At 43.0% G+C, this 25,341-nt stretch overlaps 1 protein-coding gene across 1 annotated transcript in view; it reads left to right on the plus strand.

The window, feature by feature from the left end:
- Positions 1 to 25,341, plus strand: part of triqk (triple QxxK/R motif containing) — a 110,207-nt gene that overhangs the window by 53,320 nt on the left and 31,546 nt on the right. The window contains exon 2 of the mRNA XM_067979361.1: positions 2,268 to 2,350. Coding sequence (XP_067835462.1) covers positions 2,290 to 2,350 — 61 coding nt within the window. The 5' untranslated portion in view covers positions 2,268 to 2,289. The remainder of the gene's footprint in view (positions 1 to 2,267; positions 2,351 to 25,341) is intronic.

The following is a 25,341-nucleotide window of genomic DNA, read 5'->3' on the forward strand; positions in this document are numbered from 1 at the left end:
CCAGGACAAAGCAGCCCGCTTGATTGGCACCCCATCTACCGCCCCGAACATTCACTCCCTTCACCACCGGCGCACAGTGGCTGCAGTGTGTACCATCCACAGGATGCACTGCAGCAACTCGCCAAGGCTTCTTCGACAGTACCTCCCAAACCCGTGACCTCTACCACCTAGAAGGACAAGGGCAGCAGGCACATGGAAACAACACAACCTGCACGTTCCCCTCCAAGTCACACACCATCCCGACTTGGAAATATATCGCCATTCCTTCATCGTCGCTGGGTCAAAATCCTGGAACTCCCTCCCTAACAGCACTGTGGGAGAACCTTCACCACATGGACTGCAGCGGTTCAAGAAGGCGGCTCACCACCACCTTCTCGAGGGCAATTAGGGATGGGCAATAAATGCTGGCCTCGCCAGCGACGCCCATATCCCATGAACGAATAAAAAAAAACAACCTTACAACATCTACCCTGTCAAGCCCCCTCATAATCTTACATGTTTCAATGAGATCACCTCTCATTCTTCTAAACTCCAGAGAGTATAGGTCCATTCTACTCAACCTCTCTTCACAGGACAACCCTCTCATCCCATGAATTAATCTAGTGAACCTTCGTTGCACCACCTCTAAGGCAAGTATATCCTTCCTTCAGTAAGGAGGCCAAAACTGTACACAGTACTCCAGGTGAGGTCTCACAAAAGCCCTGTAAGACTTACTTACTCTTGTACTCCAACTCCCTTGCAATAAAGGCCAACATGCCATTTGCTTTCCTAATTGCCTGCTGTACCTGCATACTAACTTTTGTGTTTCTTGAACGAGGACACCCAAATCTCTCTGCGTGCCAACATTTAAAAAATATTCTGCTTTTCTATTCTTCCTACTGAAGTGAATAACCTCACATTTCCCCACATTATACTCCATCTGCCACCTTCTTGCCCACTCACTTAACCTGTCTAAATCCCTTTGCAGACTCTTCGTGATCTCCTCACAGCTTGCTTTCCCACCTAGCTATGTATTGTCACCAAACTTGGATACAATACACTCGGTCCCTTCATCTAAGTTATTAATATAGATTGTAAATAGCTGAGGTCCAAGCACCAATTCTTGCGGCACCCCACTAGTTACAGCCTGCCAATCTGAGAATGACCCGTTTATCTTTACTCTCTATTTTCTGTCCTTTAACCAATCCTCTATCCATGCTAATATATTATCCCCAACCTCATGAGCCCTTACCTTGTGTAACAGCCTTTTATGTGGCACCTTAGCGAATGCCTTTTGAAAATCCAAATATACTACATCCACTGGTTGCCCTTTATCTACCCTGCTAGTTACATCCTCAAAAAACTCTAATAAATTTGTCAAACACGATTTCTCTTTCATAAAACCATGTTGACTCTGCCTAATCATATTATGATTTTCTAAGTGCCATGTTACCAGTATTTAGTGTTTTCATGTTTACTATTGCACTGCAATTTGCTAATTGTACCAGAATTTGCATAGTGTATTCTTGGCTTCAAATAGATTTTAGATAGGTAAATCTATAGTACATGGGAGGAAGTAATGAGAAAGAATAACAAAAGAACTTGCATTTATATAGCAGCTTTCATGACCTCAGGACATCCCAAAGTGCTTCACAGCCAATTAAGTAGTTTTGAAGCGTAGTCACTTGTAATGTATGGAAATGCAGCAGTCAATTTGTACACAGCAAGGTCCCACTATTAACAATGAGATAGTGATCAGATAATCTGTTTTTTAATGATGTTGGTTGATGATATATATTGGACAGGACTCTGGAGGGAATTCTCCTGCTCTTCTTCGAATAGTACCATGATATCTTTTACGCCCGCCTGAGTGGTTTAACATGTCACGCGAATGTTTGCACCCCTGACTTCTTCAGTATTGCACTGGAGTGTCAGCCTAGATTACGATAGAGAATACACAGTACAGAGACAAATATCTTCAACTAATCTTGTAAAGTGATTATATCATTAATCCACTCAATGGAGTTGAAAGTCAACAGGTTAAATATTTATATTAACTATTAAAATATTTAAAGTTTTTTTGAAAATATCTCTTGAACTGTTCGAGCTGACCATTTATTGCTCAGCTGACTCTGCACATGAAGGGGAGGAGGATTATTATCTCCTTGGTGTAACCTTTTACACAGTGTATTCTCATGTATAAAATCATCTTTTCTGATTGAACAGGAGGGGCATTCTGACTTTAATATTATCCGGCAGTGTGATGCAAATATTCTTTTAATTTATAGATGCTCTGTTGCAACACTGATAATGGGAAGGAAAGATGTTGGTGCCTCTAAAATCCCAATCGATCACTACCGGAAACAAATAGGTAAGTACAGTAAAGGTATAGATTGTTGCAGTTATTACTTGTCATCCTTTACGTATTACATTTTATTACAGATTGTAAAATAACTATAAAATTATGATTGTACCATTTTTAGAAAAACATAATATTTTGCTGAAGGGATAGTCTAGTTGTTCTTGAGCATTCATTGAAATTACACTGTACCAAATTTTTTTTTAAACATTATTTGTCAACAAGTATAAACTTTTGACTGGCCTCCCATTTTGAATAGCCACTTTACAGTTTACATGTTGAGTGGAAATGGCATCAACATGACAGTCTGATCAGGAGCCAGGTACCTCAAGGTCTATATTTTCCTGAGGGAAAAATTCTCTCTACTTTCATGCCAGTCCCTATAGTCACCCCAGGATATGAGATGCGTGGGTGGGCAGCCTAAATACAGGCCTGCACCAATATCACTTTGAGATAGCTGCTAGGATGTCACCAAAAGCAGTATGGGAGCTATTGGGCTCTGATTTCTCTGCGGGGAAACAAACATATGCCCTCTCTCCATTGCTGCAGCTTGATATTTTGGTGGTGTAACAGATTGTGCTACTGCTCCCCCATGGCAAATTTTTAAAAGAGTTTTAAAAAATAGTTGCATATAGTTTCCCTAGCGTTACACCTGGACAAAAATAACAAGAAGTGTCTCTGCCTTCCTGTAACTATCTCTGTGCTTGTTTCATACGAACATTCGAATTAAAAGGAGTAGGCCATTCGGCCCCTCGAGCTTGCTCTGCAATTTGATAAGATCAAAGCTGATCTGATTGTGACCTCAACCCTACTTTCCCGTCTACCTACTATAACCTTTGACTCCCTTGTTAATCAGGAATCTATCTAATGCAGCCTTAAAAATATTCAATGACCCTGCCTCCACCGCTCTCTGGGGAAGGGAGTTCCACAGACTCACGATCCTCTGAGAGAAAAAATTTCTCCTCATCTCCGTCTTAATTGAGAAACCCCCTACTTTTAAACCGTGTCCCCTACTTCTAGTCTCTCCCACAGCATCTACCCCTTCTAGTCCCCTCAGGATCTTATATGTTTCAATGAGATCACCTCTCATTCTTCTAAACTCCAATGTATACAGGCCTAACTTGTCCAAACTTTCCTCATAAGATAACCCCCTCATCCCAGGAATCAGTCGAGTGAACCTTCTCTGAACTGCCTCTGAAACAATTATGTCCTTTCATAAATAAGGAGACCAAAACTGCACACAGTATTCTAGATGTGGTCCCACCAATGCCCCGTACAACTGTAGCAAAACATTTCTACTTTTATATTCAATTCCCCTTGCAATAAATAACAACATTCATATACCTCAGAGGTCTGCAATCTCCCTTTAAATAATATAGTGCTTTTCTATTCCTCCTGCCAAAGTGGACAAGTTCACATTTTCCCACATTGTACTCCATCTGCCAAATTTTTGCCCACTCACTTTATTTATCTATATCCCTTTGCAGACTCCTTATGTCCTTTTCACAATTTACTTTCTTACCTACCTTTGTGTCATCAGTAAATTTAGCAATCATCCAAGTCATTGATATAGATTGTAAATAGTTGAGGTCCCAGCACTGATCCCTGTGGAACTCCACTCGTTACATCTTGCCGACCTGAAAATGACCCATTTATGCCTACTCTCTGTTTCCTGTTAGTAACCAATCCTTTATCCATGCTAATCTGTTAGCCCCTACACAATGAGCTCTTATTTTGTGTGGTAGCCTTTGATGTGGCACCTTGTTAAATGCCTTCTGGAAATCGAAGTACACCACATCTACAGGATCCCCTTTATCCACGTTACTTGTTACTTCCTCAAAGAACTCTAATAAATTAGTCAAACACGATTTCCCTTTCACAAAGCTGTGTTGACTCTGCCTGATTGCATTGTGATTTTCTAAATGCCCTGCTATAACCTCCTTAATAATAGATTCTAGTGATGACATACACAAAATATCTGTTCAATTTGTCCGTTCTCTAATTCCCCTCTTTCTAATTCTTTCTGCTTGCCCTTTTTTTTAAACTCTCTGTCTGTATTCCCCTTTTCTCTCAATACCTCTCACACCTCTGGTTTTCATTTCTAACTCTGTATGTCGTTGACTTTATTAGGGACAGTGGTGATGGATGAATGGGACTTAGTATGGGACAGGATGCCGGTGGTGGAATTATGGACAAGTTAGAGTTTATGGAACGCAGGAGGTCAGCAAGGAGGTGTCTTGAACAAGTAAAGGGGTCGTAAAAACATGGGGCACGATTTTAAAAGGGCAGCGGGGTAGCAGCGGGGAGGGGATGAACGGGCACGCGGGTAACCCGAATAATGAAAGCTTACCGTTCCCCACGCAATCGCAACTTAATAGGTGGCCATTAACCTTGTTTCCGGGTTTGGCATTTGAAAGCTATGCAGCGGGCGGACTGGGCACCCGCATGACCTGCTGTCAGCTGGAGCGTCGAGATTTAAAGGGCCATTGCTGTAATGGATTTTGCTGAAGCAAGGAGCACGGAGACACAATGGAGCAGCACAGGGGCAAGGCAGCTCCTTGATTCAGCAACGCCTCACTGGAGGTGCTGCTGGTCGGGGTGAGGAGAAGGAGGGAACTATTTTACCGGGCCAACAGGAGGAAGTGCCCTGACTCTGCAACCAAGAAGGCCTGGTTCGAGGTGGCAGAGGAGGTCACCAGCAGGAGCAACATATCCCGCACTTGGGTCCAGTGCAGGAAGCGTTTCAATGACCTAACTAGGTCAGCAAAAGTGAGTACACTTATGATTCTCCTGCATTCCGTGTTGCACATCACCGCCCCCACCCCCTCCCCCACATCATTCTGCACTGCCAAGACTACTCCATCATGTCACTCCTCACACCCACTTAGGGCTCATCCTCAACTTACCTGCACTTCCTCACCTCCCCATTTGTGACCCCACCACTACCACTCACCCCAATCCTGGTCCGATGTGATGTCTCTCTCTGTTACTAATGCTCTGATGCATCTCTTTCACCGTCAGCCTTACCCAAAGCAATGCATTTATTGGCTGACCACTTCACCCTCATTCACTCACTTCTGTACTTTCTCCCCTTACAGGAGAAGCAAGTGCAAAATGCACGCGAGAGGGCAAGGACTGGAAGGAGGGCCACAACTGATAGTGGTCCTCACAGAGGCAGAGGAGGAGGCCCTGGAGATCAGCCGCGCCCACGTGTGCCTATCCATCGGGGATGCTGATACTGGCACCCCACAAACGTCTGTTTTTTTTTTATTCGTTCATGGGATGTGGGCGTCGCTGGCAAAGCCAGCATTTATTGCCCATCCCTAATTGCCCTTCAGAAGGTGGCGGTGAGCCGCCTTCTTGAACCGCTGCAGTCCATGTGGTGAAGGTTCTCCCACAGTGCTGTTAGGTAGGGAGTTCCAGGATTTTGACCCAGCGACGATGAAGGAACGTCGATATATTTCCAAGTCGGGATGGTGTGTGACTTGGAGGGGAACGTGCAGGACGTGTTGTTCCCATGTGCCTGCTGCCCTTGTCCTTCTAGGTGGAAGAGGTTGCGGGTTTGGGAGGTGCTATAAGAGCATAAGAACATAAGAAATAGGAGCAGGAGTAGGCCAATCGGCCCCTCGAGCCTGCTCTTCCATTCAATAAGATTATGGCTGATCTGATCCTAACCTCAAATCTAAATTCATGTCCAATTTCCTGCCCGCTCCCCGTAACCCCTAATTCCCTTTACGTCGAGGAAACTGTCTATTTCTGTTTTAAATTTATTTAATGATGTAGCTTCCACAGCTTCCTGGGGCAGCAAATTCCACAGACCTACTGCCCTCTGAGTGAAGAAGTTTCTCCTCATCTTAGTTTTGAAAGAGCAGCCCCTTATTCTAAGATTATGCCCCCTAGTTCTAGTTTCACCCATCCTTGGGAACATCCTTACCGCATCTACCCGATCAAGCCCCTTCACAATCTTATATGTTTCAATAAGATCGCCTCTCATTCTTCTGAACTCCAATGAGTAGAGTCCCAATCTACTCAAACTCTCCTCATATGTCCGCCCCCTCATCCCCGGGATTAACCAAGTGAGCCTTCTTTGTACTGCCTCGAGAGCAAGTATGTCTTTTCTTAAGTATGGACACCAAAACTGTATGCCGTATTCCAGGTGCGGTCTCACCAATACCTTATATAACTGCAGCAATACCTCCCTGTTTTTATATTCTATCCCCCTAGCAATAAAAGCCAACATTCCGTTGGCCTTCTTGATCACCTGCTGCACCTGCATGCTAACTTTTTGATTTTCTTGCACTTGGACCCCCAGATCCCTTTGTACTGCAGTACTTTCCAGTTTCTTGCCATTAAGATAATAACTTGCTCTCTGATTTTTCCTGCCAAAGTGCATAACCTCATATTTTCCAATATTGTATTGCATCTGCCAAATCTCCGCCCACTCACCCAGCCTGTCTATATCCCCTTGTAGGTTTTTTATGTCCTCCTCACTCTCTACTTTCCCTCCCATCTTTGTATCATCTGCAAACTTTGATATGTTACACTCGGTCCCCACCTCCAAATCGTTAATATAGATTGTAAAGAGTTGGGGACCCAGCACCGACCCCTGCGGAACACCACAGGCTACTGGTTGCCAGTCTGAGAATGAACCATTTATCCCAACTCTCTGCTTCCTGTTAGATAACCAATCCTCCACCCATGCCAGAATATTACCCTCAATCCAGTGATTCTTTATCTTGAGCAATAATCTTTTATGTAGCACCTTGTCGAATGCCTTCTGGAAGTCTAAATACACTACGTCCACTGGTTCCCCTTTATCCACCCTGTACGTTATGTCCTCAAAGAACTCAAGCAAATTTGTCAGACATGACTTCCCCTTCGTAAAGCCATGCTGACTTTGTCCTATTAAATTATGTTTATCCAAATGTTCTGCTACTGTCTCCTTAATAATAGACTCCAAAATTTTACCCACCACAGATGTTAGGCTAACTGGTCTATAATTTCCAGCCTTCTGCCTACTTCCCTTTTTAAATAAGGGTGTTACATTAGCAGTTTTCCAATCTGCCGGGACCTTTGCCGAGTCCAGAGAATTTTGGAAAATAACTACCAAAGCATCCACAATCCCCTCTGCCACTTCCCTCAAGACCCTAGGATGTAAGCCATCAGGTCCAGGGGATTTATCCGCCTTGAGTCCCATTAATTTACTGAGTACCAATTCCTCAGTGATTTTAATCGTATTTAGCTCCTCCCCCCGTAGAGCCCCCTGTTTGTCCAGTGTTGGAATATTCTTTGTGTCCTCTACCGTAAAGACTGAAACAAAATATTTGTTCAGCATTTTTGCCATCTCCATGTTTCCCACCATTAATTTCCCGGTCTCATCCTCTACGGGACCTACGTTTGCCTTAGCCACCCTTTTTCTTTTTATATAACTATAGAAACTCTTGCTATCTGTTTTTATATTTTTTGCTAATTTATTTTCATAATCTATCTTCCCTTTCTTAATCAATCCTTTAGTCACTTTTTGCTGTCTTTTGAAGACTTCCCAATCTTCTATCCTCCCACCAAGTTTGGCTACCTTATATGTCCTTGTTTTTAGTTGGATACTATCCTTAATTTCTTTACTTAGCCACGGATGGCTGTCATTTCTTTTACACCCTTTTTTCCTCAGTGGAATATATATTTTTTGAAAGCTGTTGAAGATGCCTCGGTGAGTTGCTGCAGTGCATCCTGTGGATGGTGGTGAAGGGAGTGAATGTTTAGGGTGGTGGATGGGGTGCCAATCAAGCAGGCTGCTTTGTCCTGGATGGTGTCGAGCTTCATGAGTGTTGTTGGAGCTGCACTCATCCATGCAAGTGGAGAGTATTCCATCACACTGCTGACTTGTGCCTTGTAGATAGTGGAAAGGCTTTGGGGAGTCAGGAGGTGAGTCACTCGCCGCAAAATACCCAGCCTCTGACCTGCTCTTGTACCCACAGTATTTATGTGGCTGGTCCAATTAAGTTTCTGGTCAATGGTGACCTCCAGGATGTTGATGGTGGGGGATTTGGCAAAGGTAATGCCATTGAATGTCAAGGGGAGGTGGTTAGACACTCTCTTGTTGGAGATGGTCATTACCTGGGACTTGTCTGGCGTGAATGTTACTTGCCACTTATCAGCCCAAGCCTGAATGTTGTCCAGGTCTTGCTGCATGCGGGCACCCACAGCTTCATTATCTGAGGGGTTGCGAATGGAACTGAACACTGTTCAATCATCAGCGAACATCCCCATTTCTGACCTTATGATGGAGGGAAGGTCATTGATGAAGCAGCTGAAGAAGGTTGGGCCTAGAACTCCTGCAGCAATGTCCTGGGGCTGAGATGATTGGCCTCGAACAACCACTACCATCTTCCTTTGTGTCACAACTTTAACATTCATCACACACAACAAGAATTGATGTTAACAATGATTGGCGTGTTGAACAACTCAGTATGCTCATCGCAATATAACTCATCTGTGATGATGCTTAATGTTGCCTTCTGTTCTCTTACAGGCCTTTCAACGACTGCAGTGTTGGGAGAGGGCGATTCCTCAGAGGAGCTCCAGGCCTCTGAGGGTGCACCGTCACATCTTAGCGAGCCATCCACCAGTGCACCTGGTGAGTCACCACACAAAAGTGAGCACGAGCAGACAGTGGTGGCAGGGGCAGCTATGGAGAGTCCACGTCGGTGGGCGCACTCCTCTGCAGGCTCTGCTCAGCTGGACGCAGATCCTGAACCCCGAGGGCCATCCTTTAAAAGGAGAATGATCGAGGGACAGCAGCACATTTGTGAGGTACTGGAACAGGTGCTACGCTCACACTCCACAATAGAGCAGAGGATGGAGGAGTCCAACTCCTGCATTAGTGGAATGGCACAGGTATGTGAGGGAATCTCTGAGATAGTGCTGCATGTAAGTGCGGAAATGTCTGAGATAATGTTGCAGGTAAGTGCAAGGATGTCTGCGATGGAGAGAAGGCTATCCTCCATTGAGCTTCAAGCACGGATCACAAATGAGTCCATTCAGGTCCTGATAACAATCGTTCGGATTCAGGGTGAACATTCTGCCGCCTTAAACAAGCAGACAGAAACTTTACAACTGGGCTTTCAAGGCATCACACATGTCCTCCAAACTGCTCTCCAGCAGTGGTCGGAGTGATGTGGGCTTGGCCAAGGAGAGGGATGATGGCGAAAGGGACATGGAAGTGGGGACGCCACTCAAAGCGCTCCCATGTCACACCCGTTGCCCCCTCTCAACCAGTACCCGCAACGCTGCCTCCTCTCCAGGTGGCTGAGTCTGCCCCTGCACATGTGCAGGTAGAGCAGTCTTTGGAGGGGCCCTTACGGGCTCCAAAACCCAGAGGGCGTAAGTCAAAAGCACATAAGCAGACAAGGCATGAACATGAGCAACCTGCCACTACCTCTGCTACAGCCACAGGGAATGAACCACGTAGAAATAGTAGGAAGAGAAAGGCTAAGGTTTTGTGATCACGAAGGGTATGCCCATGGGTGTTTGACAGAATGTCATGTATATTTGGTTTTCAATAAAGTCACTTTAAATGTTATCATTCTCACCACTGCTGCCACGTCTTGCCCATTCTTGAATGCCTTTTGTGATGGTGCCCTTTCATGTGCTTCATCATGAACGGGGAGACACGATGCCACCCATTGGGTGACTTTACAGTGGGTGTATGTGTAGTTACAGGACTGTTTTGTGCATTGGAGTGGGGGGGATGATGGTGTTGGTGCTGCTTTTTCCAGGTGGCTTGAGGACTGGACTATTCTCACTTTGTGATCTCCTCATTTATGAGAAGCGTTCGCATATTAGTGACTCCCTGGCCTCACGAGCAGCCAGGTGAGCTGCTGCTCTGTCATTGGGCTCCTCCTCCTGCTGCTGCTGCTCCTCAATGTTCATGGCAGATATGGATGCTGGATGAGGGAATGTGGCCTCATGAACCGGCACCCCTCTCTGTTGCGCCATGTTGTGCAGGACACAACACACTACTGTAATGCGACCCACAGATCGCAACACCGAAATCGCATCTTCAGCAGCCCTATCGCATGTTCAGTTACAGACCTGGTGGCGAGGTGGCTGTCGTCGTATCAACGGTGTTGCTCGCTGATCGGGTTCCCCAGAGGTGTCATAAGCCACGTGTGCAGGGGATATCCCTTTGTCCCCGATGAGCCAGCCCTTAAGGCTGTTTGGTGCATGGAAGAGGGCCGGGATGTTGGATTCCCTCAGAATGAATGAATCATGCCATCTGGCAGGGAATCTTGCACACACGTGAAGAAATCTTTTGCGGTGGTCACAAATGAGCTGAGCCTTGATGGAGTGATATCCCTTTCTGTTGATGAACAGTCCTGGCTCGTGTGGAGCTGCTCGGATTGCTATATGCATGCAATCAACTGCACCGTGGGAAGCCAGCCATAGAGTGGAAACTCACTGCCCTCTCCGTCTGGCTGAGGTCGTCCGTGGGGAAGTTGATGTCTTGCGATGCCCTGCGAAACAAACCGTTGTTGACCTGTCTTATGCACTTGTGGGCAGATGACTGGGGGACCCCGGCGATGTCACCCCTGGCACCCTGGAATGATCCGGAGGTGAAGAAGTTGAGGGCAATGGTCACATTAACTGCGATGGGTAATGAGATGCCGCCAGACCAAGCTGGGAGCAGCTCAGTATGAAGGAGGCTGCAGATATCTGCGACCACCTGGCGACTCACTCTCAGCCTCCATAGGCACTGCTCCTCAGAGAGGTCCAGGAAGCTCAGCTTTGGTCTGTACACCCTCTGATGAGGGTAGTGCCTCCTGCGACGTCGCTCCCTCTGTTGTTCCCCTCTCCACTCTTGTGCAGGTGCCTGTGGCGCAGCACTGTGTTGTGGAGCTCCAAGTGGTGGAAGTGCATGCCGTGCCTAGCAAGGATGGTGATGTTGCTCGTCCTCGGATGTACTCGTGAATGCAGCCATCATGTCCCCCATCCTGATGGTGTCAATTCGAAGGGGTCCGAAAAGTTGGTAAATATGTGTAAACAGAACAATTCTGTGTGTGAACCAAGAATTTTCAGTCTAAACACAAAGATCTCCCAGCCAAAAGCTTGTCTGAGAGAATTGAGTGCCCTGCTGCAATAACTCACCTTTTATCCCCATCTGTCAAACAGGGATTTAAATGTCCCAATGGTGCCGGCTGAAACCCGACTACTTTCCCATGGCATGCTTCACACAGCACGGGAAACACGTGGAGGCAGCGTTGAAATTGCTTGCCTTCATTCTTAATTGGATTTATGGACATTTCAAGTACTTTAAGTACTTGATTTACTGCTTTAAATATCGTCCTGCCGGCTTTAATTGCTTTCCTTTTAAAATCGTGCCCATGGTTTCAGGAACAATGGGGGACGAGGTAAGGGTGGAGGCAAGTGATATTGCAGAGATGGAAGGATGTGCTTTTAGTGATGGATACAATTAAGTACTTTTCAAGTGTAGGCACTGTTGTAGGAAACGCAGCCCCAACATGAACACAGCAAGATCCTACAAACAACAATGAGATAACGACCAGATAATCTGTTTCAGTGATGTTAGTTGAGGGAAAAATATTGGCCAGGACACCGGGGAAAACCCCCCTGCTCTTCTTCGAATAGTGCCACGGGATCTTATACCTGAGAGGGCAGACGAGGCCTCATTTAACGTCTCATCCAAAATACGGCACCGCTGACAGTGCAACACTCGCTCAGTACTGCACCGATCTTCTGACTCAGAGGAGAGAGTGCTACCACTGCGCCGCAGCTGACATATGGGGTTTGAAGATCTGCTTAGAGCACTACAATCATATTATAGAGACACATACTACATTTTTTAATATCTATATTTAATTAGATACAGGTATTGTGTTTTCAGGTATGTATTTGAGGATAAGATCACTGTGAGGCCTGTGAGTAATGCCAAAGCAGATTCCTGTCAGTATCAGATGAAATGAATTAGAATGTAGTTAGTTTTCATCTTTAGGGTCGGCTTGGTCCTGTTATATAAGTACGGTAACTCGATGGGGATTAGGGAATTTGTCGCAATCCAAAATGTTTTTAAAGAAAATGAATTCTTGTGATGTGGGCATCACTAGCAAGGCCAGCATTTATTGCCTATCCCTAGTTGCCCTTGAAAAGGTGGTGATGAGCCACCTTCTTGAACTGCTGCAGTCCATGTGGTGAAAGTACTCCCACAATGCTGTTTGAGAGGAAGTTCCAGGATTTTGATCCAGTGACGATGAAGGAACGGCAATATATTTCCAAGTCAGGATGGTGTGTGACTTGGAGGGGAACTTGAAGGTGATGGTGTTTAAAACAGAGTATAGGTTCCTGCAGCAGGCTAACATCAAGATTCAGAAATAGTTCCATGTGGTTATAGAAATTGGATTTCTGTCCCTCCTTAATATCTTCCTAACATATTTTCCTGAAAAACTGCATGATTGTCCCCTGCAGGTCCCCATATTTCCGTGTGTATGCTTGGTTCAATTGGAGCACATTCCAAGAGCTATTGTTCAAAACATTGCAAAGTAACCTAGCTATATTGTAGCAGCATTGAGATGATGACTAAAACATGAAAAAGGTACTGACAGTTCTCTGTTTGTTGTTCTGGATTCCCATATCTTTTTTTACCTGGAGGGGAATGTGGAATGTCAACAAAGGCAGCGGGTGCAAAGGGCAATTATATGTGTTAGAAAGTACTGCTTCTTCAATATGGCTGTATTTTTACATCAACACCACATGTCTGTTTGAGAAGTAAATCTGCAGTCTTTGTGATCGTGGTGATACCTATGTTAATTTGCATTGGAAATGGTGATTGGCAATTTATATTTATATTGGATGGGGAACAACCTGCAAAATGGAGGAAAGCGCATTTCAACACCTCGTGATGTAGCTGCCAAGGTGTGCTGGGGTGGTGGATGCTGAATGAAGGTTGTGTTGCCCAATACATCAGCTGCTAACCACTTGTGAATAATTGGAATCCAGATGTAGCTCATTGAATTTTTGATTCGTAAACAAAAACATGAGGAATAGACACAGTCGTTGGGTATGCAATCTCAATACTCATATTCACATGGTATATGCATGTGAACTTTAACCCTTTTGTGCTTTTGTTGGTGAAATGGTAAGATGAAAAGCAAAGTGTGTGAGTGTTTTTAGATCGCTGTGTGTGCTTTACTTCCTTGGTTACTGCTTATTGGTTATCTGCTAAAATGGTGTGAAACACAGGTGACGATGCCAGATTTCAGCACCATAGAAACATCAACAACATTGCATGGAGAGGGGAGCTATCATTGCAGTCAGCTTGACCAGGTCAAATTGACCAATCAGAATAACTGCTCCAGGCCAGCAGAAGAAAGCAAGCCCAACCAATAACGAGCAGCATGGCAAAGGGCAAGCAGCATCCAACCATGTTCTGGATGGAGAGCAGGGGTAGGTCTGGCATGTCTCATTGTGAGAGTCAACATTCTCAGCAATCACGCTGATGGAGTCAGAGCACCACTCGCAGCTGTTGGACAAAAATCTAGAAGCTGCATAAGATGTGCTGTGTCTGACAAACTCATCTTAGAACTTCAAACTTTGGTGGAAGAGAAACACTGCAGAGTTTTGCAATGAATAGTGGTAGATGCTTAAGTAAATATACATGTGAAGTACATTAACCTGTATTGTGTCTACGGTGTTTTCTACTTAAATTAGTGCATGTCGCTAAAATGGTGTCACTGCAGCCATTTCTATTAGACAACACTGCTATAGGAGAAGGGAAAATCAAAGGAAGAGTTGCCATTGATTACTCTTGCATGTTTTTAAGTGGCCTTGATGGAGCATTTGGGTTTAGGATCTATCCAGATTCTTAGCATAGCCCAGGATACCACAAAAGGGGTACAAATTGAAGGTATCATACCTTGAAAGAGATTGCTCATCTTCTGCTCAAGTCATATAGTACACTAGCCATGTGATGGCAGACAATCCAGATCATTGACAGTATAACTTGTCAAATAGTGAGTTCACATGCCCAAATGCAAAAACAAATGTTCAGTAATACAGTCTGAGAGTTACGTATCTTTGTACTATTTGAGCAGTCTGTTACTTTTTCTGAACTATTTAAATTGGTTGTAGTTGTGTCCCATAACCGAAACTACCTGTTACTTTGTTTGCTTTTTAAGGAGGAATTTTCTTACAAAACCTCTATTTATGTACCTGGTTAGAAGAGCAATTTTTTTTATAACTGATGCAGTTAGTTAGATTCACTGCATGCAAATTAGATAAATAATCACATAAGTGCAACTAATTTCATCTTTTTTCCTTTTGTGATTGTATGAACTTCTGTATACTTTATCTCCATTACCATAGTCTTCTGAAGTCACACATTTCATAGATAGGGTAGGCAGCCTGTTCCTAGTCCTTTGGCAGTGCCATGTTTAAGCTGTATTTGTGGTGAAAGGGGAAAACGGTTACAGGTAGAGATAAACCCTTTGCTCCGCACCCTGGAGGGGGAAGTCAGCCTCACAATAGACATATCGGAGGTTAAGTTGGTTAATCCCAAAAACAGGTGCTGGGATCGCGGTGCACAATTAACCTATGTCTGGCCGTTGAAATGCAGGCAGCACATAACATTTGTGCTGCCTGCTGTTTTACATGATTGCTGCGTACACCCAGCATTACCTGTGCTGTAGAGTGGCTGCTCACCAGCAGGGGGCCCAGATTGCACGAGTGGCTAGTATTACTTAAAGGCAGTCTGAACCTCTTAAGGGGAGGTGCACTGTGACTGCAGGAAGTGGTGGAAGTCAATGGCGAAGTGAATCTGTGATGCAATATAGTGAAGCATGGTGATGATGGGAACTCTGGAATTTTTGATGAGCAACAAACAGGCTGCTCAAAGTTTGCGGGACTCTTATATTTTCAAATTATAAGATATGGGTCTGAATGGAGATCAGAAATTGCACATGTAAAACACAGATGCAGGTCCGGTCCTTATGTTTATAAACTGTTGAGTTCTTTCAAAACATTGAATAAAGGTTGCTCACAACTACATCCGACATCCTCCAACCTGCACGCCAGACCCCACCAATCTGCTGATCTGAGTTTGTACTGGGCCTGTGAGAAAGGGTGCACCAAGGTTCTCTGATGATGCACTAGAGGCCTTGGGTGCAAGAGATGGACAGAAGGAGGGGCATCCTATATCCGCAGGGGTGACAAGAGGCCCTCCAGATATATGCTCCAGAGGCAGCGGGAGGCAGTAAGGGACGAGGTCAATGCCAGGAAGAAGTGCAATGATTTGACACGAGTGGTCAAGGTGCGTGAGTTCAACTGTCAAGTGGCATATCCTACCAACTGCACCACTAGCCACATCCATTGCTCCACGCACTACACCCATAACCCACCTACCAACAAACTCTTTCAATCTGTACTCAACCCTTCAAATCAGATGCTTCATTTTGCCCTCACACATTACCACTGTTGCAAGCCTCACATCCACAACTCACAGGTCACACACACTGGCAGCTATTCAACCATGACAACCTCATCACTCAAACATCTTTCAGGACACTCTCCAACACACGTCCCGCTTTCTTGCAGGAGACGGTGGCGCATAACAGGACGCAGCAAGTGGCAGTGGCTCCATGGAACATGAACCTGCTGTCCTCTCTCAGGATGACAGCATTCCTGCCCCACCCTTGTCACTCCACCAGTGCCCATGCTGTTGCCTGTCAGCTAGCCAGCCTACTTCCTGGAGAGTATTCAAACTTTATTATAGGAATAGGAGTAGGTCATTTAGCCCCTCGAGCCTGTTCCGCCATTCAATAAGATCATGGCTGATCTGTAACCTAACTCCATATACCTGCCGTAGCCTCATAACCCTTAATACCTTTGGTTAACAAAAATCTATCAATCTCAGATTTAAAATGAACAATTGAGCTAGCATCAACTGCCGTTTGCAGAAGAGCGTTCCAAACTTCTACCACTCTTTGCGTGTAGAAGCGTTTCCTAACTTCACTGCTGAAAGTTCTGGCTTTAATTTTTAGGTTATGTCCCCTCGTCCTAGTATCAAGTATAGGAGACCTCCAAAAACAGGCACAAATGCATCAGCAGCAATAATCCAGCAACTAACCTGTAACTCCTCATGATCCCTTTAAATAGAAGTGGTGGGGGTCCTCCATGTCCTTTAAGACCTATTCAACTGTGCGTTGGCTGGAGCGTGGAGTTCCAAAATTGCATCTGTCCCTTTAAATCAGCGTTGCACATCTCGGATGCCATTTTCGGTGCTTAGGGGGTCCACATAGTGCTTACACAACTGGCACTACGCGGCCCAATTTAGCCCCCACCCTTTTGCCAATGCTTCTTCCATGAGGGTCTATGCTTGGTGACATAAATATCATTTTTTTATATATATATATATATATATATATGCGCAAATTCTTGTTGTTGCCATCGCCTGATGATGGAACATTGTGATTTACTTGGCAATCCACTTCCTGAACTAGATAGGTCCGCAGTATTGTTGATTGGCTGGCTAGCTTATCCGGCTTGTTAATGAAAAATTTAACAGTGAGGCTGGAATTTTTCCCAGTCAGTACCAGATAACCCTGCAAGCTGGTAGAGTGGACCTAGCTGGACAAGCAGTAGAAAGCTCACAATACTATGTACTGGTAAGCAATGGGCTATTAGCTGGCTCAATTCCAGCACTATTGGGGTTCCCTAAACATTGGCTGTTGCCATCCTATGTTTACCTGTACTTGAATGTCTGGAACATCAAGTTGGCTGGTGCATCACACGTTGTCCTGCATACCTCGTTCCATAGTGTTGAAGGCAAGTATTAGTCAGATAGCTGCTGAGATACTCATGACAGCAACTAGAAGGCATTATGTGAAGGCTGAGTATGAGACCACGCACTCCTATATCCAATGTTTGGTGCCTACCATTATTCGGTTACAGAAAAGCAAGCAGTTTATGCTAAAGCTCTGCATAACTAACTGGTGGCAATACCGTTCAGTGGGGTATGGTGTGTGGCCATGTTGTGGTCACTGGCAATGGACTCGATTCGTGCAGCTCATCATGCTGCTGGTTCTCTAGTAAAATTCAAACTCATGCTTCTCAGTCAGCTAATAACTATCTTCCTTGAAGAAGTAAACGGATCTCTTGGGCTTAAGATAATATGTCTGCCACCCATATCCAATCCCACATTAACTCCAGCTCGCTCATCACCCCGGTCCTTGCTGATCTACATTGGCTCCCTGTCCCCCAATGCGTTAACATTTAAATCCTTATCGTCCTCTTTAAATCCCTCCATGGCCTCATCCTAGCCTACTTCTGCAACCTCCTCCAGCCTTATATTCTTCGCCTCAGCCTTCGGTTTTCCAACTATCCTTTTATGTATCCATTCTCTCTTCACCCCATCATTGGTAGCAGAGCCTCAGACCCCCTCTGTGGAGCTCCTTCCCTTAACCCCTCTATCTTATTTTCTGTCACCAGCCTTCTCAAATCATAGCTTTCCGACACCCCTATTAATCTCTTTCTCCATTGATCAGCATCTATTTCCTTATCTATTTGTATTTAATTTTTTTCTTTTCCCCCCCGTAAAGAGCCCTGGGCCATTTTCTATGTTAAAATCACTATATAAATGAAAGTTCTTTTCGCGTTGTTGTCCGTCGATTAAAGATTGGAATGAAACAACCCTTTAAGATTGACTTAACAATCCACCTGAGCTAGATAAGTTTGCAGTACTGTTGATTAACTGGCTCATTAATGAAATTTAAAATGGAAGATTTTCCAGTGACCTGGGATTCTTCCCAATCACCTTAACCCTGCAGGCAAATAGAGTGGACCTAGCGAGACAAGCAGTGGGAAGCTCACAATACTCTATACTGGTAAGCTATGGGATTTTAGCTGGTTCAATTCCACCACTACCATTGGGGGTCCCTAAAGCTTTGCTGCTGATTACCTGTACTTAAGGTGTCTGGACTTGGGTAGGTAGGAGGTGTCCCTACAGTGAGAAGATGTGCACTCTACATCTGGAATACAGAAACTTTATCAATGTGAATTTTTCAGTAGCTTACTTTGGAGATATTTAGCCACGGTGATGGGTTTCCATGCATTTCCTCCTTTCCGGCATTACAACTTCTACCTTGCATAAATTTCAACTTGTTCAAAACTCAGCTGCTCATATCCTGTCCCATTCATCCATCTCTCCCATCCTTGCTGACCTATATCAGCTCCCTGTCTCTCTCAACACAATTGAATTTAAATCCTTGTCCTCATTCTCATCTTCTGAGATTGGAAACTCAGCAGCTTATGGAGGATTAAACCTGCATTCTACCATGGCCATAGGGCAGTGTTTCATGTCTCCAACTAACGATAGTTTTTAAACATGGTATTTATGTGGAACTTTATCTAATGTGTTTTGCAAATCTAATAGTGTCAGTTGCAGGGTACGGTAGCATAGTGGTTATGTTACTGGGCTAGTAATCCAGAAGCCTGGACTAAAATCCAGAGTCATGAGTTCAAATCCCGCCACGGCAGCTGGCGAATTTAAATTCAATTAATTAATTAAATTCAATTAAATAAAAATCTGGAATTAAAATACTAGTATCAGTAATGATGGCCATGAAACTACCGGATTGTCGTAAAAACCCATCTGGTTCACTAATGTCCTTTAGGGAAGGAAGCCTGCCGCCCTTACCTGGTCTGGCCTATATGTGACTCCAGACCCACAGCAATGTGGTTGATTCTTAATTGCCCTCTGAAATGGCCTAGCAAGCCACACCACCACCTTCTCGAGGGCAATTAGGGATGGGCAATAAATGCCGGCCTTGCCAGCGACGCCCACATCCCGTGAACGAATAAAAAAAAAAAAAAATAATGCTAGCATATTCCTTTGAGAAGTCTATAAATTTGTAGGACATGATCTCCCTTCACCAAAATGAATGTTTATCAAATTCAAAGTAAAATGATCCTATAAATGCATTCTTTGCTGACTTCAAAATTATTTTCTGCAACTAATAAGCGGTTCTGATTTTTTTTTTAGCCATGTTTGAAGAACGGTGTAACATTTGTCATTTTCAATTTCTCTGGCTTCCTTGTTTCCAATCAGCCATGTTAAATTCCTCCTTATTTGTTGTAAGATAGGTTTGTCATTCAAATGTTTTAGAGGGATTTGTTTTCTTACTATTTTCACCACCCACTCTCCATATTCTTGAAGTTTTCTCTTGTTCCATTGTGACATTTCTACTTTTCCCATTCCCACCTCAGATCTGAGTAAATACTCCAATGCTCAATAACAGCTACTACATTCTAGGATGTTCTCATACTCTGATTCAGCTTGAATATTCTATATCCCTTCTAAAATATTTTCCTCCCCTCCCCTATTCTTCTAATTATCAATTAAATCTAATTCTGCTCCTGAAAGACCTTGTATCTTCAATCTATCCAAGCTGCTTATATTTAAAAGCTGTTTCTTACCTCTATTCCATAAACCTTAGTTTCTTACACAATCTGACCCTTTCTGCACAGAAGGGAAAGAAATTTTAACGTGAAGTACTTGCTCTCAGGTTAGGTTTTGTAGTTTAATACCTTCTTAAGAATATGGATCTCTCAGTAAACGTATACAAAGCAAAATGTTATTATGCAGCAACAGATGCACATAGCTGACATTAGCCAGCCTCAGTTGTCCTCAGCTGTGGTATACACCAGACGGAAGGGAATTTGGCTCAATATCTCCTCCTCTGAAGAAAACAAATTCCAATTTAGCTTCTGCAAAGCAGCATTAATTAGATTTGCTTACCTCTGCAATTTAATAATTGTTCTTTATTTACAAAAAAGGCACAAGTATAAACATAAACCTACAATCATGATTGGATATTCAATCCCATTCTCCCCTCTTTCCTCTAATTTTCTCCCCTCCATTCCTGTAGGTGGTGACTTGTGGCATTGTACGGTTCCATTGGCACCGGCAGCTTTCTGGTACTCATCCAAGTAGGTTTTCTTCAAATGCGAGTTTAAAAAGTGTGTGCCAACAGGCTATTCCTTAGGAAGCATCACAGCAGAGCCCGATGCTGTCCTTGTTCAACATCCAAACACACACTATCCAGCAGGTGTCACAGGGTAGCAGTCAGGAACTAGAACACTGGCTGGTTTTCTCTGAGGCCTAGGACATTGAAGCCAATTATACCACCACCATTACTGCCCTGATAGTGTCTCAAATTATCTCATACAATCATTTAATGCAGGCTGTATGAGTAGAACTGATGAATCAGCTGTTCAGAAGGCTAGTTTGTACAGTGAATAAGAAGTAGAATCTATTATCTGATTTGCTGGCTCTCGCATTCTGATTTATAATACCTGTTGTACCTTTTGTTAATTTTAAATAGTTGTGCTTTGTTAGTAAACGAAAAACCAGATCAGTCAAGTATATGATGCAAAACACCACCGTGTGCAGTTCGTGCTATGATACTGCAGATACACATCTGGATTTTAATAAAAAAGTAGTTATGTATCGAAATCTACACCTAAGAATGCAGCTAACGGGAGTGAATTCAGAGTATATTTCTTGTCGGTACAATTTGTTTTCTAATTTATAAAGTTGTTGTTCAAATAGAAACCAGTTAAAATATATGAAGAGCCTACCTCTTTTGTTTCACTTGTCAAGTTGTTGCTCGTATAGAATTGACAATATTTTATTATAGAAAGTTGCAGTGACTTGAGCTTAAACTACAAAAACAAAAACCTGAATAGCATTTTATATTCTGTCAAATATGCAAATATGGTATTTTGAATCTGAGATTTTTTAATTGCTGTGCTTCTGTCCAAAACAAACGAAGATTATGATCTTAGAACAGAAAATGCTGGAAATACTCAGCAAGTCAAGCAGCATCAGTGGAGAAAGAAACAAAGTTAACGTTTCTAGTCAATGATCTTTTGTCAGAACTGGAAGAAGTTGAAGATGTAACAGTTTTTAAGCAAGTACAGAGCCAGGCAAAGACAGGGTGGGGAGGGGGGGTGTTGCGGGGGGGGGGGGGGGGGGGTAGGAAGGGGAGGGGAGGAAAGAACAAAAGGGAAGGTCTCTGTACTTAAAAACTGTTAAATCTTCAACTTCATTTTCATTGTTTTTGTTTGAATACATAATGTTTGAATTAATGTATGTACAACAGTCACAAATTAAACTTTGGTCAATCAGAAATTTTATTTTAATCTTTGGGAAAGCTGAAAGTGGCAAACTGATTAAAAATATGTGAGTAAAGCTGTCGTTAACTATTTCCCTCTTGATTTTTCATTAAGGATTATATTTTCCTCTGTGTGTGAAAAGAAAAAACATTTTAATAAACTGCTGTAAATCAGTGAGAATTTAGTGAAAGAATGTTTTTTTAGCTTTACACACTTGAAGAAAATATGTCCTTAAATGTCCCTGCAATCATAACTGTGTGTAACGTTTATCGCCTTAGTCATGTTTGTCTGTAATCTAATTGAGGTGTTTAAGATGATCTTAGGAATTGATAGAGAGAAACTATTTCCTCTGGGGTGGGGGGAGTCCAGAATAAGGGGGCATAACCTTAAAATTAGAGCTAGGCTGTTCAGGGGTGAAGCTAGAAAGAGCATCTTCACACAGAGTCGTGGAAATCTGGAATTCTCTCCCCAAAAAGCTGCTGAGGCTAGGTCAATTGAAAATTTCAAAACTGAGATCAATCGATAGATTTTTGGGCAAGGGTATTAAGAGTTACGGAACCAAGGGGGGTAGATGGAGTTAAGATACAGATCAGCCATGATCTAATTAAGAGGCTCGAGGGGTTGAATGGCCTACTGTTGTTCTTCTATTCCTAATATATTGAAATATCCATCTTTTGTTCTAAGTATATCATTGTCTATGATTTAGACTAATAAAAGATAGATTAGTCTGAATTTGGAGAAAAAGGGCTAAACAACTCACCATGCTTTGTTTTTACATAAAAGTAGAAATGTTAAGGGTCATATTGAAAACATTAATCATCCCTTCTGTTTCTAGTCTCTTCTTGACATGTTGGGCCTTAACAAAACTTGACTCTCAGATTGTGGCTCTATCCCCCTTACTGAGGCTGCTCCAGATATCTGTACATTCTACCATATCCCCTGCCCTTACTGCTGTAGTAGTTAGAAGGCTCTCATTGCCAGTTGCTGTCTCACCTGTTCCCTTGCTCCCTGGTATCATTTCCTTTGAACACCTCATTCTGTATCACCTCTCCCAGTTTTCCTTCAAAGTCCTTCTCACCTATTCTCCTCTGATGTTGCCTAGCAACTTTTTAACCAGAATTTCTTCCTTCTACTTACCTCTGCAATGAACGACCTTATCCTTGGACATTTCAGCTTTCATCTAAATTTACCCGGTCTCCTCTCCTCTGATTTTTCTCTGCATTCTTACCCTAACTCAACCTCACCCTTCACATAAACACCTTGATGACAGCCATACCCTCGATCTTGTCACCTTGAGAGACCTTGCTGCTTCTGGGGCTTCTATTGTTAAGCCAACTCTGATATTTTCTACATTTACCTTTAACATTCATATTACCCACCTGTTTCAAACCCTCTACAATCATCATCTGCTTCTGGAAAAAAAACTACCCTCAGCTTCCCTTTACAACATCCTCTCAATTTCCTCTCCTCTGGCACTCGACCCGCCTCAACACATCTGCTTCATTCAATCTGCGCAGCAACTTCCTTACTTTGTGTCCAATGCTTTCATACCCTCCAATTCTCTCACTGTCTCCCACTTCTACTGTTCCCCCAGTAAAATTCTTATCTCCCTACCCTTAAAACTGAAAGCCGCAAGTTTAAGTGCACCTGGTCCACCAGATCTGGCTCAATCATCTAAACAATATTATGTCTTCCTCTCCTTGACCAAATCTGCCCATTACTCCAGGATTATTCTTAGGGTAAGGACAAACCCAGGTGTCTCTTCTCAACAACTGACCGTCTCCTCAGACCCTTCCCACCTCCCCCCCCCCCCACTGCAGTCTTCATCTCAAACACCAAATCATGGATTACTTCATCTCCAAAGGTTAAGACTGTCTACTTGCTGCCTCACCCACTTCATCCTCTCCATCTCTGGTCTCCTGCTTATCTTTACCCATATGCTCTGATCCCATATCACTACAGCTTCTCCATCATCTGCTGCACCCACCACTTTCTCCCAACTAACTGGTCTGACCTATTTCAAAGTTTGAAACTGACCCTGGCTCCTATTGAACCCCTACCTCCCCCAACCACAAATTGGAATTCTCTCTCCAATCCCTTTGCCTTCTTACCTCTCTACTCTCCTTCAAAAGCTTCCTCAAAACTCACCTCTGCTTTTGTCTTTGATTACCACCTAACCCCCTCTCACCATGTTATCTTTGAAGGCCATTTGTACCATATTACATTAAGTGCTATATAAGTGCATATCCTGAGCTGGAAATAAAGCATCCTACATGCATTTCCTTCCTGCTTCCCCAATATGCTGAAAGAGTGATTCATTGCAAAAACTTCTATTGTTCCGACTCTTTCCCAGGTCCTCAAAACTGGAATTCCTTACCCCTCAGTCTTGTTTTCCTCCTACAGTCTTAAGGTTATTTAAACCCAAAGTATCACCTTATCTCTACATCCTTACCTTGTCTTTTTTTAAAAATTCCTTTCAACCTTGGCGATGTCCTGTACTATAAGCCTTGGTGTTTCACCTTGGTTTTTCAATTTAAAAGAATAGCATTTTTATTTTAGATTTCCAGAATTTGGGTTTTATTTTTTACTTGTGCTTTGTTTTGAGATTTGTTTTACTGTCTTTTTTTTAGTGTGAGCCATTGTCTTTTTTTTGGTTAAAGGTCCTGATTAATTTTCAAGATCCTACTACCCAGTATCTAATCCAAAATCACAGACATTTTAGGCAAATATTTAAGGTCAGCAGATGTTTGTGACACCTTTTTCTTCATTTCAGAGTGACTTCTCTATAACCCTCTTGTTTCTGTGGGTTCTGTCAGGTGAATGGTTGGGCTCTGTTTCTATAGCAACGGCAAACAAACAGCAAACTATTAAAAATAAGTTTCACCATGTTTATTATGCCATCAGTTTCAAGAAAGGATAAGTAAAACTGTTCAAGTTGTAATATTGGAAGAAAGCTCTCCATTCAGCAACACTACTACTATTCTCTACTTCTCTCCCATATGCTATTGCTTTGAAAATCAAGAAAAATTATAGCAAAATGGAGTTAATGGATTTGTATAAGTTTTTTTGGAAATAAAAAGTGAAATAAAAGAAAGAAGTAAAAGCAGCTATTAGGAAAATATTTGAGTGATTGTTCATAGATTCATATAAAGTTTAATTCATATTTTATATGAAAATATTTCAAAATTAATTTTGGACAACCTCTGGCATATTATCGATATTCATGTATCATGGGTACAGAATTTACAGGTGAACGGTTGTATGTTATTTCTTGATAAACCTGAAGTAATGATGCCACAAGAGCTAATCCATACTGATGCTGAATATTGCTGTCTGCATTGACAGCCGCTGTTGACACAAGAACTGGCCCAAAACAGAATAACACTCCTGTTTACATTGGAAATCAAATACAAAATAAACCACTACAAAAATAAATATATTTGGGTCCACATATATGGTAGATATAAATTGGTAAGCAACTGCTTAAAAGAATCTCGTCAGTCTGTGAAACAAATTCTAATATCGCTTGTCAAATCATAGAATTTGGTCACTGCTTGTTGCTGTCTATCATGGTATGCCCACTGAAAAAAACACAGAATAATAATCCCATAAACGTATAATGGTAAGAAATCACTAAGACTAATTGGATAGCTCTTTCAAAGAGCCGGCAAAGGCATGATGCGCTGTCAGATTTTGTGAAATCATTCTACAATATTAACTTACAATGCTAATATGTTTGTATAAAATCTCTCTGCCTACCTGTTATTTTAACAGAGGCATTAAACACCTTTTTGAAACAGTTTGCTACCTCTGTTAAAATA

Source organism: Heptranchias perlo, chromosome 3 (genome assembly GCF_035084215.1).
Source record: "Heptranchias perlo isolate sHepPer1 chromosome 3, sHepPer1.hap1, whole genome shotgun sequence".
NCBI lineage: Eukaryota > Metazoa > Chordata > Chondrichthyes > Hexanchiformes > Hexanchidae > Heptranchias > Heptranchias perlo.